At 37.5% G+C, this 15740-nt stretch overlaps 1 protein-coding gene across 2 annotated transcripts in view; it reads right to left on the bottom strand.

The window, feature by feature from the left end:
• The window catches only part of SMYD3 (SET and MYND domain containing 3), a 727677-nt gene that overhangs the window by 511990 nt on the left and 199947 nt on the right, over window positions 1-15740 (bottom strand). For both annotated transcript variants that reach the window (XM_007458078.1, XM_007458079.1), the window contains exons 4-5: window positions 14538-14595; window positions 13069-13205 (exon numbers count right to left, since the gene is read on the bottom strand). In XM_007458078.1, the coding sequence (XP_007458140.1) occupies window positions 13069-13205; window positions 14538-14595 (195 nt within the window). The remainder of the gene's footprint in view (window positions 1-13068; window positions 13206-14537; window positions 14596-15740) is intronic.

The raw sequence follows: 15740 nt of genomic DNA, 5'->3' as shown, positions 1-15740 counted from the left end.
GGGAAAGAGAGGCATAAAATTAGTTAGAGCCAAGTAGGCAAGATAAAAAGACTCAACTAGGCCAGAGGCAAAAACTATATAAAACGAAAAGAACAGAGTTAAGAGATATTTCAAAAGCAGCATAAGCAGGGCATATAGAAGGCAAGCGAGAGGGAATATTCAGAGGCATCCTTGATGATTCTGGTGTGGCTGACTCAGGAGACTGCCATGCTAAGAGAAAAGATAGAAAAGATGGAAAAGCAGCACATCCCACTGAGGATAAGACAAGAGTTTAAGTATTGGATGAATCTGAAGTTAAAACAGATCATGCAAATGAAGATTTTTATTAAGTAGAAAATATGGGATTGGATCTCAGAGGAAACGGCAAGCCTCAGCAAGTCAGGCCATGGCAGAGGAATGCTTGTCATCCAACAGGTAAAAAGAGAACTAGTGAATGATATTTTTTTTTATAAAATGGTATGAGACGTAGAAGGAGAATCGGCGGCAGGTCACTCCACAGAAGGCAATTAAAAGATTTCTAAACTTTGGACAATATCACACTTTAAGATCTGCACACTTGAGGTTTAAGTGGGTACTGTTCTATGGACTCTCGGACAAATGGAAAACAAGAAAACCCACAGTCACCTGCTATTACAAAAGACTTCTGAGGCACCAAAACAACATACCTTACCAACTTTCGCTCTAAACTTGAAACACCAAGAGCCCATGAACGGCTGTGAAGGATGAAACAGGGGGACTTCCCTGGTGGTCCAGTGGCTAAGACTCCGTGCTCCCAATGCAGGGAGCCCGGGTTCAATCCCTGGTCAGGGAACTAGATTCCACATGCCACAACTAAAAGACCACACGTGCCACAACTAAAAGGTCACACATGCCGCAACAAAGACCCAGTGCAGCCAAATAAATAAATAAATATTAGGGGAAAAGAAAGGATGAAACAGGGCCCAGGACATCAACCAGCAAGTCACATGGGCCTCTTCAGATGCTGAGTTGGCCCTGTATTTCAATAAAATACTGCCACCCATGATGGGGGAGGAGGGTAGGAAAGAAAGTGCTGTAAAGTGTATTTTTAATCCTGTTCCTAATTCAACTGATCCAGTACTTCAAGGCTGTGGAATCCAGATTCCAAAAGTTAGCTTAACTCCATGCAAATCCCATTTCAGTCATCTTTATTTTCACATAGAGTTGTGGCAGCATCAGCTCAAAAATATTTGATATGAAAAACCCACACTCCCCCGACCCTCCCTGCCAGCCCTTTTTAGATTTGAATATATGAAGCAGAGACATGTAAGACATGATGCACCACCTGTATGAGAACAGAAGGAATCCTAATTAAATAATTTAAAGCTTTGCCTATAGTAGTGCTTTAGTATTAGTGATAGAAATCTTATCATACATATTCTCATTTCTTTCACTCTGGTTTTGCTCCTAAGGCTTACAATAGTTCATAATTAGAGCTTTAACACAAAACTAACATAACACCAGAATGCAGTATGGTGGGAATGCAGTATGGTGGGATGGAGAAAATCTAAAATCATGATAACCAAGTTAAAGCTCTGGTTCCTTTATTTAAAAACAATGTAACCTTAAGCATTCCATCACCTGCAAAAGAAATAGTAACAATAACTCAGAAGGTTGTTGTAAGTAATAAATGTGATTATATTTGTTAAAGTACTTTGTAGAGTAAAAAAAATAAAATAAAAAATAAAATTGGGTGGGCTTCCCTGGTGGTGCGGTGGTTGAGAGTCCGCCTGCCGATGCAGGGGACACGGGTTCGTGCCCCGGTCTGGGAAGATCCCACATGCTGCGGAGCGGCTAGGCCCGTGAGCCATGGCCGCTGAGCCTGCGCGTCCGGAGCCTCTGCTCCGCAACGGGAGAGGCCGCAACAGTGAGAGGCCCGCGTACCACAAAAAAATAAATTAATTAATTAAATGAAATAAAATAAAATAAAATTGGGTGAGTGCAGCACTAGGCAACTTGTGATAAATCTCTCAATTATCCCTTGATCTGTTCATGTAAGACAAAGACCAGTGTCTAAATACCCACTGGCTTCCTGGTAAATATGGGACAAAAAAAATGAGGAATACAAAACAAATCCACATACTGTCAAGTATGTAATAAAGCAGTTCTGTTTATAACAGAGTTATCTGAACGGAATGTATCCAGATGGTTTGGAAAGCCACCATCATTTAAACATAGCCATACAGAGTCCCTGAGACTGAAACTCATCATTACAGAGACAATCTAATCTAGTTTCCAATGCTGTTAAGAGTAATCCTATGGTGCAACTTATTCTTAATTTTCTGGCTTTATACTGATAACCTTCAAAATAAGGAATAGAGAGGGGTGGTGCCAGGAAATGGGGAGATGGACAAAGGGTACACACTTCCAGCTATAAGATGAATAAATTCTGGGAATCTGCTGGATAGCATAGTGATTATAGCTGATTAATACCGTATCATATTTAAAAATTGCTACGTGAGTAAATCTTAAATGTTCTCACCACACACAAAAAAAAATTTGGTAATTATGTGACGTGATGGACGTGTCACCTAACCCTACAGTCAGAATGATTTTGCAATACGTAAGTGTATCAAATCAACACATTGCACATATTAAACTTATACAATGTTATATGTCAATTACATCTCAATAAAGCTAGAAAAAATATATAAGGAATAGATATTGTTGAAAAGTTGTTTGTAACATTAAGTTCTGTTTGCTCTATCACATTTTTACTTCAACTTAGAAAGTAATTCTTGAGCACTTAGGCATCAACTAGGAGAAAGAGCATTTGAGCTCAAAAGACCTAAATTTTAGCATCCATCCTGTCATTGGGTGACTATTTTATTAACCTTCTCTGAGCCACAACTGATGCATCATGGAAAGAGGGAGAGGGAAGGAAGTGGGAAGACTACGGAGCTGGACAGTTTCTGTGATCTTTTCAGGCCTAAAATTGTATGGTTGTACTATGCTTAAGGAAGGAATTGGGTAACATGATTCCTATTCTCACAAAGTTTACCATCTAACTGGGAATGTAGGAAATGAAGACATATAGCTAATTAAAAGAGAGAATATTCACCATTGCCAAATGATTGGCGTAGAAAATACCAGTGGCTACTGACTTTACAACAGGGAAGGATCAATCCTAGTCAGGTGGACTTCATCAAAGAAATAAGCTGGGGCTTCCCTGGTGGCGCAGTGGTTGAGAGTCCACCTGCCGATGCAGGGGACACGGGTTCGTGCCCCGGTCTGGGAAGATCCCACATGCTGCGGAGCGGCTAGGCCCGTGAGCCATGGCCGCTGAGCCTGCGCGTCCGGAGCCTCTGCTCCGCAACGGGAGAGGCCGCAACAGTGAGAGGCCCGCGTACCACAAAAAAATAAATTAATTAATTAAATGAAATAAAATAAAATAAAATTGGGTGAGTGCAGCACTAGGCAACTTGTGATAAATCTCTCAATTATCCCTTGATCTGTTCATGTAAGACAAAGACCAGTGTCTAAATACCCACTGGCTTCCTGGTAAATATGGGACAAAAAAAATGAGGAATACAAAACAAATCCACATACTGTCAAGTATGTAATAAAGCAGTTCTGTTTATAACAGAGTTATCTGAACGGAATGTATCCAGATGGTTTGGAAAGCCACCATCATTTAAACATAGCCATACAGAGTCCCTGAGACTGAAACTCATCATTACAGAGACAATCTAATCTAGTTTCCAATGCTGTTAAGAGTAATCCTATGGTGCAACTTATTCTTAATTTTCTGGCTTTATACTGATAACCTTCAAAATAAGGAATAGAGAGGGGTGGTGCCAGGAAATGGGGAGATGGACAAAGGGTACACACTTCCAGCTATAAGATGAATAAATTCTGGGAATCTGCTGGATAGCATAGTGATTATAGCTGATTAATACCGTATCATATTTAAAAATTGCTACGTGAGTAAATCTTAAATGTTCTCACCACACACAAAAAAAAATTTGGTAATTATGTGACGTGATGGACGTGTCACCTAACCCTACAGTCAGAATGATTTTGCAATACGTAAGTGTATCAAATCAACACATTGCACATATTAAACTTATACAATGTTATATGTCAATTACATCTCAATAAAGCTAGAAAAAATATATAAGGAATAGATATTGTTGAAAAGTTGTTTGTAACATTAAGTTCTGTTTGCTCTATCACATTTTTACTTCAACTTAGAAAGTAATTCTTGAGCACTTAGGCATCAACTAGGAGAAAGAGCATTTGAGCTCAAAAGACCTAAATTTTAGCATCCATCCTGTCATTGGGTGACTATTTTATTAACCTTCTCTGAGCCACAACTGATGCATCATGGAAAGAGGGAGAGGGAAGGAAGTGGGAAGACTACGGAGCTGGACAGTTTCTGTGATCTTTTCAGGCCTAAAATTGTATGGTTGTACTATGCTTAAGGAAGGAATTGGGTAACATGATTCCTATTCTCACAAAGTTTACCATCTAACTGGGAATGTAGGAAATGAAGACATATAGCTAATTAAAAGAGAGAATATTCACCATTGCCAAATGATTGGCGTAGAAAATACCAGTGGCTACTGACTTTACAACAGGGAAGGATCAATCCTAGTCAGGTGGACTTCATCAAAGAAATAAGCTGGGGCTTCCCTGGTGGCGCAGTGGTTGAGAGTCCACCTGCCGATGCAGGGGACACGGGTTCGTGCCCCGGTCCGGGAGGATCCTACATGCCGCGGAGCGGCTGGGCCCGTGAGCCATGGCCGCTGGGCCTGCGCGTCCGGAGCCTGCGCTCCACAACGGGAGAGGCCACAGCAGTGAGAGGCCCGCGTACCGCATAAAAACAAAAAAACAAAAAAACAATTATTGTATACGTACTATGCTTACAAATCTCATTGGCAACGTAAAACTGTAGAACCAGTGGCTTGTTAGAAGGTAACAAATAAAATATTTCCTATCTTTTTTTTTTAATTAGAGAAGTTTTTGATAACACGTGCTGTCTCCTACTGTGTACAAAAAAATCTTTTGGCTTACAAAAAATAATTTAAGGGTTGGCAAGCAATGGCCCATGGACCAAATCTGATCCACCACCTGTTTTTGCACAGCCTGCAAGCTCAGAATGTTTTCTTACATTTTTAAAAGGTTGGGGGAAAATAAAAAGAGGAATATTTGGGTACAAGTAAAAATTATATGAAAATCAATGTTCTGTGTCTGTAAACAAAGCTTTATTGGAAGACACCCACACCCGTTCACTTATATATTATCCATGGATGCTTTCAACTATAATGGAAGAGTTAAGGAGTTGCCATGGAGACCATAAGTAACCCTCTCAGCGTGCATTACAAATCGCCAGTAATAATTCATTTTTGCTTCTTGGCTTACAAAGTGTAAAATATGTGGGCTTTTACAGAAAAGGTTTGCTGAACTCTGGCATAATTAATGATTCATTATTCCCTGAAGAATTTATGATAATAACAGCTTCTGTGATTCTGAGCTATCAACTAAACTTCTTGAATTTTACCATAATAAAGATTCCTTTTTACCTAGTGTTGTATATTTACAGTAATGTAATAATTTTAAAATATATTTAACAAAGAATACACCATAAAACAGAAAAGGTACAGTTTTCATGCATTATTTAACTCAGTCAACCATTAAAACCTACTGTATACAACGAAGATTTCTAGGGATTCAAAATAAATAAAATGTAATTCCTAGCTCTAAGAAAGTCATACTCTAGTGGGGAGACATAGTACTCTAATAAAGGTTTTTGTCACTAAAGGGAAGGCCAAAGCAATGAAAGTAACCTCTACCATTTCATAATGACATACTGTCATTTTTAAAATATTACCTCTATATGAATTAATGGCAAGTTATACACTCAAATAAATAAGGCAACAAGGCTTGGCCAACACATTTATCCATTAATAGTTTTAATCAGAGCATTAGCCTTATGTACGTAATCAACCTTGACCAACACACATGTAAGTAAAAATGCTGATTAAGAATTTACTAATTATCCTTCTGAACTTTAGAAGTTAGTTGGCCATCTGGTCCTTAACTATGATAAACAGACACCAACTCATCATAGGTTATTTGTACATAAAGGAAGAGAAATAGTAACTGAATGGTTAATAATGAAGAACATAATAGATAAATACCATCATTAAAAATACATGAATTGTTTTGTTCTGAAATCTCAAGTGTCCTACAAATGTCACTTTACTTGGAATAACACTTCTGAGAATAACTGTCTCTTGAATCTCCTCAGAGATTCAATCTATTGTAAAAAATAAATAAATAAATCATAAATGCATCAGCTTTTCATAATTAGAGTGCCAGGATGTGCATGCAGCTAAGAATGTTGGCTGTTTGCCTGCTTTACTTAAAACCAGAAGAAAAGTATAATCCCAATAATGAAGTCTTCTAGCAACTGTTGTGAGCAGATGAGAGAGATGTCTCAACTAGCAACTACCTCCAAATGTAGAGATACATGCACCCCGGTGATTGGAGGTTAGCAATCCTGGTGTGTCTCCTTGCTTTTAGTATTAAATATTTAATGGCATATTTTTCCTTAATGGAATCCAGGCACATCTGATCAGTCACTGGGATCATTTAGTAATGCAGTCAAAGTTATCATACTGCCATCTTATAAGCTTTGTAATTAGATAATTCGTCACTTTACTAATTCAAAAGATTGCTTTCTTTACTACTTTATAGCATGCTACGGCAGTGAAATTCAACCAAGCTGATCAACAAAAAGGCTCTAAAATTTGGTCCTATATGAATCTGAAACCTCCAGTGGCAAACACACACACTCCTGACCTTTCAAAACAACAGTGGTAATATCTGTCCCAATTAGCCTAACAGCAACAGTGGAGTAATAAAGCACCAGTACATCCAGAATGAGAGGGCTAACTAAACGAAAAATTTAAGATTAAAAAACTGAATATATCATAAACAAATTGGTTCTTGCCTTTTACTGAGGTACACCATTCTTTGGCAAGTAAAAAGACCCAATAAGGGTTTATTTAGTAATTTTTTCCTCCATGATGACTTCTATACTAAAATTATGAGGCTATGGCAGAATATCACATAGACTATTTATTAACACTCTAATGGCACATAGCAGGCAAATGCAAGTATAATCTTAAATATATTATCATTTGTGTCTTATTTCTAACATATCTCAATCAAAAATATTAAATTACTATTTATTTTCATCCTATGAATTAGCAGGTTCTCGTTTTAACCCATTCTCCACTGTTTCTCCAATAAACAAAAATTCTCCCCCAGTGAAAAAGAATTTACTCAGAATGAAACTGAATGTAAACTTTAAGTATCAAAGTACAAAAATCACCTAAAATTCTCACTTTCAAATCTATACAACCACAGTGTATATTGCAAAACCAGCTCCCCCTAATAGCATTAAAAATTAGACTTCAGAAGGCAAGCTCTGGAGGTCACAGATGTGCCCTAAAGAGCAAAAATAACATTCTACCAGGAAAATTATTATTTTGTTTAAAAGAAAAAAAGAGGGAACATCTTCTCAAACAGATGTGAAATTTCTAATCAAAAAATTCTGTTGCAGTTATATAATATTATCGAGTTAAAAAGTACTTTGCAGAGGTCTGGCAGCACTAATAATGACATCTGTTTTGTGGTCAGGAAGTTCACTTTTATCCTTGTTGCTTCCAATTTGATGTCTGGTTTTGAAACATTTTATGCAACTAGTCCATTTTCTATTATTTTGTTCAGAGCTTATCACATTCTAATCAGTCTACCAAATGCATTTTTAGAAAAGGAAGTTTTAAGTCCAGAAAAAAAAATAAGTACATTGTTCTAGAACTCTGCACAGTGATCGCTAAAAAGTATACTCTATGCATAGAAAATAAGCTCAGAACTAAGTCTACTGACATTAAATTTAGAATAACCATTACCAATAATAACCAGTGTATGTTTGGGGGGATGGAATAGAGACATTCCACGTCATTTCACTGAACTATGACATGACAACTAACAAAACCCTTACAATTTAATTTCATCCTTTTAAGATTCATGTGTGAGAAACATTTCATTCATCATAGTAAGCTTGCTTTTATATTTCCTACATGAAATCCCAAGGAACTACTCTGAAATCATGGAGTTGCGACGAATGTAGGACATAGTACACGATTTCTGTCCACAATAGCTATGGGCTGAAACCAAGCCAGTTACTAGGGGAAAGGTACTATTTTCTGCCTGCAAAATTTTTTTCTCAACAAGATAGGTAATTCTCAGCATGGGCATGGGATACCAGCACTGGGCACAACTGTAAGCAACCATCTGAGACTCTGGTTTACAATCAGTTGCAGATTACACTCTTGGCTACATGACAACACAGGGAGACATACAACACTGAAGTTTTATACTAGAATACAAATAAATATGGGAAATAGGCACAGCAGTAGTAGAAATTAATAACGTGTCCCACACTCTAAGTACTTTAGAGTTAATCCTCACCTTAATCTGTAAATATTATTATTCCCATTTACAGATGAGGAAATTGAGGTTGAGAGAATTTCACTTACTTGTCTGAAAAAGCAACTTAGCCATCATACTACTGTTCAAGCTCCCATTTAAATTTGCCCTCTAACTGTAATTTTCTCACCTTTTAAAGTTTATAGTCACCATTATTTGTATATACATTCTCTATATTTGTAGCAAATGTTTCGAACTCTATCAACAGATTGAACCACAGGAGTTGTCTTGCCAAGATAAATCCATTTTGAAATCTAACCAGATATCTTATTTCAAAATAGAAGTGGAAGGAAAAAAAGTTGGGGAGTGGGAAGGAGGAGGGGCCTGTGGAGATGGAAACATACATCTTCCGTTCTCTAAACAATCTGAAAAAGAGCCAGCAGAGATGAGTCTGGCCTCTATTTTTGATGAATATACAAATAGTCACACGCCTCCACTGTGCTCACTAACAAGTATCCCCAGTACATCTCCCACCCTTTGGCCACCTTCATTACTGTCAGTGGTGAACCACCACTTTCCTCATACCTTACGCTTTTATTTCCATTCAGCCACACCCCCAAGTAACATACAATCTAAGTTAAAAAAAAAAAAACTTATGCAAATAAAGCTTCAAGCAAATCACTCCCACATTTCCATCCAACCAGATCATCACTCTGCAGCTTGCCAGCTGTAGAAATTCTAGAGGTACTACTACCCTCGCTAATTTTCTCTTACTACCTAAAGCAAAACAAACATTTTAAGCATCACGCCTTCATTCAAACTCTTTTTGTAATCACTAAATATAACTGAAACATGTATTCCACTGGCAACAAATGCCTTTTCAAATCTTCTCCATAGGAAGTCAACATATTTTTCTTACCCGGGGGTTAGAGGAGTTAGTACCCCCTCGCTCCCCACAAGTATTTCTAGACCATTCTCTATAATTGTTTCCCAACACCATCTTCTCTTCTGAAATTCATGCCATTAATTTCTGCTTCCTATGTGAAGTCCTCCTTGATATCCTCCCCTAGAAAAATTTCTCCTTCCTACTTAATTTTTACAACCAGGCAATAAGTTCAGAAGTCGACAGGATATTTTATACAGCAAAGTACTATCTCTAAATCCCAATTGCCAGTTGCTCTGTGTGTGTGTGTGAATGTGGGGATGGGCAGTGGGAGGCTAATACTGGTAACCAGGAAGTGGAGAGAAAAGAAACACTTGGAAATATAACTGGAAAAAAGACTACACAATAATGTGTTCAGAGTAGTGAAGCGGGACGGGGGGACATTTTCCAAGCAAAACCAAGTCCTGAGCAACAGAAGCACAAGAGGCACTAAGAACCTAGTCCAACAGGAAATATACACTGTTTTTCAACAGAAAACCCCAGAGTGTTCAAAATATAAATTGCTAACTTTTGAGGAATCCATCATGGTCTTCTACGAGAAAAAGCTATCAGCTCAGCAGAGAAGAAATTTGCTCTCAGGACTAAGAACCTTCTCATCCTCCACCAACCCCTTTCCTTTGCAGGCAGTACAAGTTTGACAAATATATGCATATCCCCAAGTAAAACTTTTGACTTGCTGAGGTTCTTTGCCTTGGTAGATAATTTTCAGAGTTAGAATTAACCATGTATTTTGATAACCCTGGACAAGAGTGCTGCAAACGAAAAGAAAAACAAAACAAACCAAAACTTGCATAATTTGATCAGTGAATTCACTAACAGACACCTCTCTCAGGAGGCCAAGAGGCCTGATAGCAAAAGAGTTAATTGTAAGGAATGTTTGGAAATCCAAATAAAGGAAAAGAACATCTGTGTGACATCTATCAGATGTAAAACAAGTCTGAAAATTATTGAAACCAAGTGATGGAAACATGAGGCTTCATTAGAATTGTCTCTCTACTTTTGTGTGTGTTTGGAAAAGTCCATAATCAAAGATTCAAAAAAATTAAGATAGAAACAAATCTGGAAAAGCTCTCAGAATTCCTCTTGTCTGAAATGACAGTTAGAGGAGCCAAAACACAAGCTTCGTGTGTCTAATACCTGCACGGAACCTGCATGAACGTAAGTGAGTGGGAGGAAAAGCAAAACATAAAACGGGCTTTCCTTTTTGAGGCCAGGTGAAGCCAGCTTTCTTTGAAGCGTAAATTAAAAAGTTAGTTCCTTAAGGTGAGAAAGGCAGGTCAGCATAGAACCACTCCTGACAGACTGCGCACGTAGGTGCAGCAAAAGAAAGCAGCACTCTCTGAAGTGCCCATTTCTTCTCTTTGATTAATTCTATGCCAGTAAGATGGGGCGGGGGGCAGTAGATAGGGATAAAATTCCCTGTCCAGCATTCTCCACCCACTTCCAACGCATCTGTCAGGATCAGCGTCATCACATACTTGCAAAGTTATAAGCTCAGGGGCTCATCCCTAAGCTTTGCAGGACACTGCTTAGCTTAATTTAAGAGTATTCTATTCTTTTAAAAAATGCAGGACGAGGAGGGGGAGGGGTGGAGGAGGGGAGAAGGAAGGAGAAGCGTTTTCTCTTTTAAGGACAAATGTATAAGCAGAAAAATGACGACAGTCTATAAAATATAAACAAGACTTTTACAAGGAAGTACAGGAGCCATAGGTTAATGCTGCTTTCCTCTGATTATTAACCTATATTTTAAGACAGAAATCACAGCTCTGAGTCCAATTCCCCCATACGCCACAAAAACGTATACGTTTTACTTTTGTAGCAATAACAAATATAAGTATGTGGGGAAAAGGAAAGCACATTATTAAAATTTTGTCTGCTTAATCATAATGACAAAATTTCCCCCTACACAGCACAGAGAGAAGTTCATTGTAAGATACATGAGATTAAAATTATTTTCAAAGAAACAAGAGAAATAAGACGGTAATTTACATTAAGCAATGAAAGTATTTTCAATTAGTTATTGTGAACACTAATAACTCCAGTAATGAGCACTTGAACATTTTTCAACAATAGGAAACACCAGAAATGAAGTTACAGTCATCATGAGGTATATTTTTATCTTTCAGTAGGTGTTTCGTTGTAGAGCATGTAACATCAAAAGAGCTTGTATGCACTGTATACACAGCGTTACTACAGGTTGTAATTTTCAGAAGCATATGAAATAAACATGAGAAACTTCTCAGATGCATTACAAACAACACTTACATTTTGAAATCAATTTTAATTAATAGACAAACCAGAATGTAATGCTAAGATGATATTATCAGAAAATCATAAGAGCATACCCTAAAGAATAAAACTACCTTTGGGAAAAACAAGAATAAATCTGTAGCAATCACACTAATCACATTTAAATTCTTAGAAGATAAGCAGATTATAAAACATACTTTAAAAATATTCACAAGACAAATATATCATTGGATGTGTGCATATAAATTGTAAAATTGACAAAATCACCCTCAAATGTAAAATTTTACTTATTATTAAAAATATGATCAATATTTAAACAAATCCAAACACACAATATGAGAAAGTAAGGACGGCAAACACATGATAATAAAGGATATATTGGTCCCTTCGTCCCTATCCCAGGGTAGATATCAAGAATCAATCAGGGACTTCCCTGGTGGCGCACTGGTTAAGAATCCGCCTGCCAATGCAGGGGACACGGGTCCGAGCCCTGGTCCGGGAAGATCCCACATGCTGCGGAGCAACTAAGCCCATGCGCCACAACTACTGAGCCGACACTCTAGAGCCCGTGAGCTACAACTACTGAGCCCACGTGCCACAACTACTGAAGCCCACACACCTAGAGCCCATGCTCCACAACAAGAGAAACCAATGCAATGAGAAGCCCACGTACCACAACAAAGAGTAGCCCCCACTCGCTGCAACTAGAGAAAGCCACACACAGCAACAAAGACCCAAGACAGCCAAAAATAAATGAATAAATAAATTAAAAAAGAAAAAGAATCAATCAGTGCATTCTTTCTCTCTGGACCCAAACAAACCCTCAGAAGCACTTCCAAAAAGAGCACTCAGGTACCCATTACCGAGAGACCACGATGAAATATTAAATTATACCTATTTTCTATCCCTAATCTAAGATTTTCATGACTTAAAACATTTAAACAAATGTTTTGGCAATTTGGGCAATTATTTTAAAATCAGAAATGGTTATATTTTCATATCATTTAAAATTCACTTAATCAAGAAACGGATTCCAATGATTTCTTTCACTTCAAGGAAGGTTCCATTGCTGAAACAGCCACCACAAAACGAAATGGACTCAATGGCAAACTTAAATCCATTCATAAAAAATAATGGAATATGTTACTTTCTTTTGAGAAAAGAAAGCACACTCTTTTGAGGGTGTGCTTTGAGAGCTGACAATGAACATACTTGGGCCATTAGTAAGAATACTGATAAAGCAGAAAAAAATAATACTCTTTTCAATATAAGCAATACATTCTCCCATTCTCTACTCAGTAAAGCAGGGGACTGATAAAGGCATGAAGGGTCCTGGATTTTCACGGATCAACAACGAAATAAGGAGTAAAGGGTTGATTTATGGCATTAGCAAAGATACCAAAGTTAACACTTACTTTTGCAAAGGCTTCAAAAATGTCAAAGGAAGGTGGCAGCTGAGAAGCATCCTGTATTTCTTCTCTCAAGAAGTGTTGAAATGTCAATGCAAGTTGCCTGAGGCCCTCTTTCTTATCTTCAGTCAGTTTGTTAATATCTTTTTTAAAGATAAATAGTACAATCACACAGTGAACTTTCAATGGATAATTTTCAGGTATTCAATGGTAGCTGTTAAGGCAGATACTTCCTACCCTAGATTCCATTCTGACAGAGATCAAATGCATCTTTTTATTTGTTGACAACTACAAATCATTATCATACATTATCAGTCAAATTCTGCCAAACGTTATCTACAAAATAAGATCAAACACTGAGCAAAACAAAATAAATACACACACAGATGAAAACACATTAAAACCAAAATCAGGGCTTCCCTGGTGGCGCAGTGGTTGAGAGTCCGCCTGCCGATGCAGGGGACACGGGTTCGTGCCCCGGTCCGGGAAGATCCCACATGCCGCGGAGCGGCTGGGCCCATGAGCCACGGCCGCTGGGCCTGTGCGTCCGGAGCCTGTGCTCCGCAACAGGAGAGGCCACAGCGGTGAGAGGCCCGCGTACCACAAAAAAATAAATAAATAAATAAAAAAGAAGAAGAAAAAAGTGACTAGTTCTCTATTAAAACTTGAAAAGATAGATCAAGATGAAACTACAGCATAACTCTGTTGCTCATGTCAGGTCTACATATTTTCTTTAAATTACTTGTTCAACAGAATAAATTAACCCAATGATTCCTTAAATAATAATTTATTTACATTGGCACTTAGGATTCCATAACCATAAATCTGTACTAGATGATTTTATTTGTCTCCATCTAGAAATATTAAACTGTGTAGCACGTTTACTCCATGAGCTCTTGCTACTTTTGACTTAAAAGTCATTTACAACTTCAATGAAGAGGATCTGTGATCTGTGCCAATAGAAAGAAGCATAAACCCTATGTTCACTTCACACTCAGATTTGCAAAGCCTCTCAGTATTAAGGAGGTTGGCCACCACCATGGTAGTTCAGGATAAGAACAACGCTCAGTGCTGTCAGAGAGCCTACGTCATCGGTACTTTCTACTTTCCTTATTATCTAAATGTTCCCTGGAGCCCCCATTCACATTAATGTTCCCTAACATCAAAAAGAAACCAAGAGTGGGAAAAAGGGAAAGAGGAGGGAAAAACAGAAGTAAAATGTATTCTGTCAGCTGGACAAAGGGTTATACTCCCCTCACTGCCTAACTTGGACACTTCTATGGCACCTCACAAACTCCTCTAGGGCCAAAGCTACCCTAGAATAAATTAAATAAGCTAATGTGTCTATATAAAAGCATGAAAAGGTTTGCTGCCTCACATAATAAAGAGAAAGAAAAATAAAGTTTAAAAAAAACAAAAGGCAACTCATCAGCTCAGCAAATAAATGATAGAACTTAAGATGCTCATTCACTTACTTGACTCCAGATCATAAAATGAGTAAAGTTTCTCCGATTCAGAGGGTGTTTCTTCCATCTATGAAGGAAGGGGGAAAACACCAAAAACAATTTCAAGTACTCCAATATATAAATGAATATGTTTGCATATCTTTAAATATTCAAATGGAAGTCTGTTAAAAAGATAATTTTCTATATTATCCTTCTCATCATTCTTAGAGTTAAATTATTCAGTCAGTCACAACTTTAAAATCTGTGTTGCAACTTGACCCATCAATTTAATTTCCAAACACAAAATTCTTTTACAAGAAGTTTCCATTCTTTTCTTTTTTTCCCCAATCCTACCACAGACTTGTGTCACTGTAAGGATTTTACTACTAATTATTATAGAAAAGCAAAGATGGATGAATAAGAGTTTATTACAAACTGTGCAACCTTGGGCATGTTACTTAAACTTGAGGTGTCAATTTCCTTATGTGAAACACAGGAGTAAGAATAGCACTGAGTTGTTGTGGGATGAAATAAGGTATATCACGTAAAGCGATTAGCACAGGGCCTAGAAACAGTTAAGTGCTCAGCAGAAAGTAGCTATCATTACCGTTTCTATTAGGTTCTGATTCCGTAGGTGGGGTGAAGACTGAGAACTAGAGCCCTGGGTGATTCTGAAGCAACCCATTTCTGCTCATTGGTTCTCTATCTATTCAATACTAATAAAGCAAAAAAAAAAGTTCAGACTCAAATATAATATTATTATACTTTTAATATCCAGTGACTAAAGAAACGCCTAATGACAAAGTTGCTCTGAATTTATTAAAGCTTTGAAATAAATTTGTGCATTTTAGTTCAACACAATATGTACATTTAAAAACAGTAGTAAGTATATGTGATAGATGCATATTCAGTCCAAAGACAATGCCAATTTGGCATTCTAAATCCATTTTGTTTTTAGTAAAGATGTAGTTGATATATAACATTGCATCAGTTTTAGGTATATACTTTTACATTCCTAAATTCCTCTATGAAATTGTATTGCCAAAAGAAGTTAACAGACAACAGGACACAAGACAGCTGAAGCCTGCAATAAAGAGATATTCATTCTAAAGCCTGGCAAAAAAAAAAAACCCAAAATTGGAAGGTGTCGCCAGAGGGGGATTTCAGGGAATCCACTAGCTGCTTTGGCAGAGGAGGGAAAGGGGCTGGAGAAACAAATTCAGGGAATGGTTG

The sequence above is a fragment of the Lipotes vexillifer genome, unplaced genomic scaffold (assembly GCF_000442215.2).
Source record: "Lipotes vexillifer unplaced genomic scaffold, Lipotes_vexillifer_v1.1 scaffold1315, whole genome shotgun sequence".
Taxonomy (NCBI): Eukaryota; Metazoa; Chordata; class Mammalia; order Artiodactyla; family Lipotidae; genus Lipotes; species Lipotes vexillifer.
This window is presented reverse-complemented; position numbering and strand designations above follow the sequence as displayed.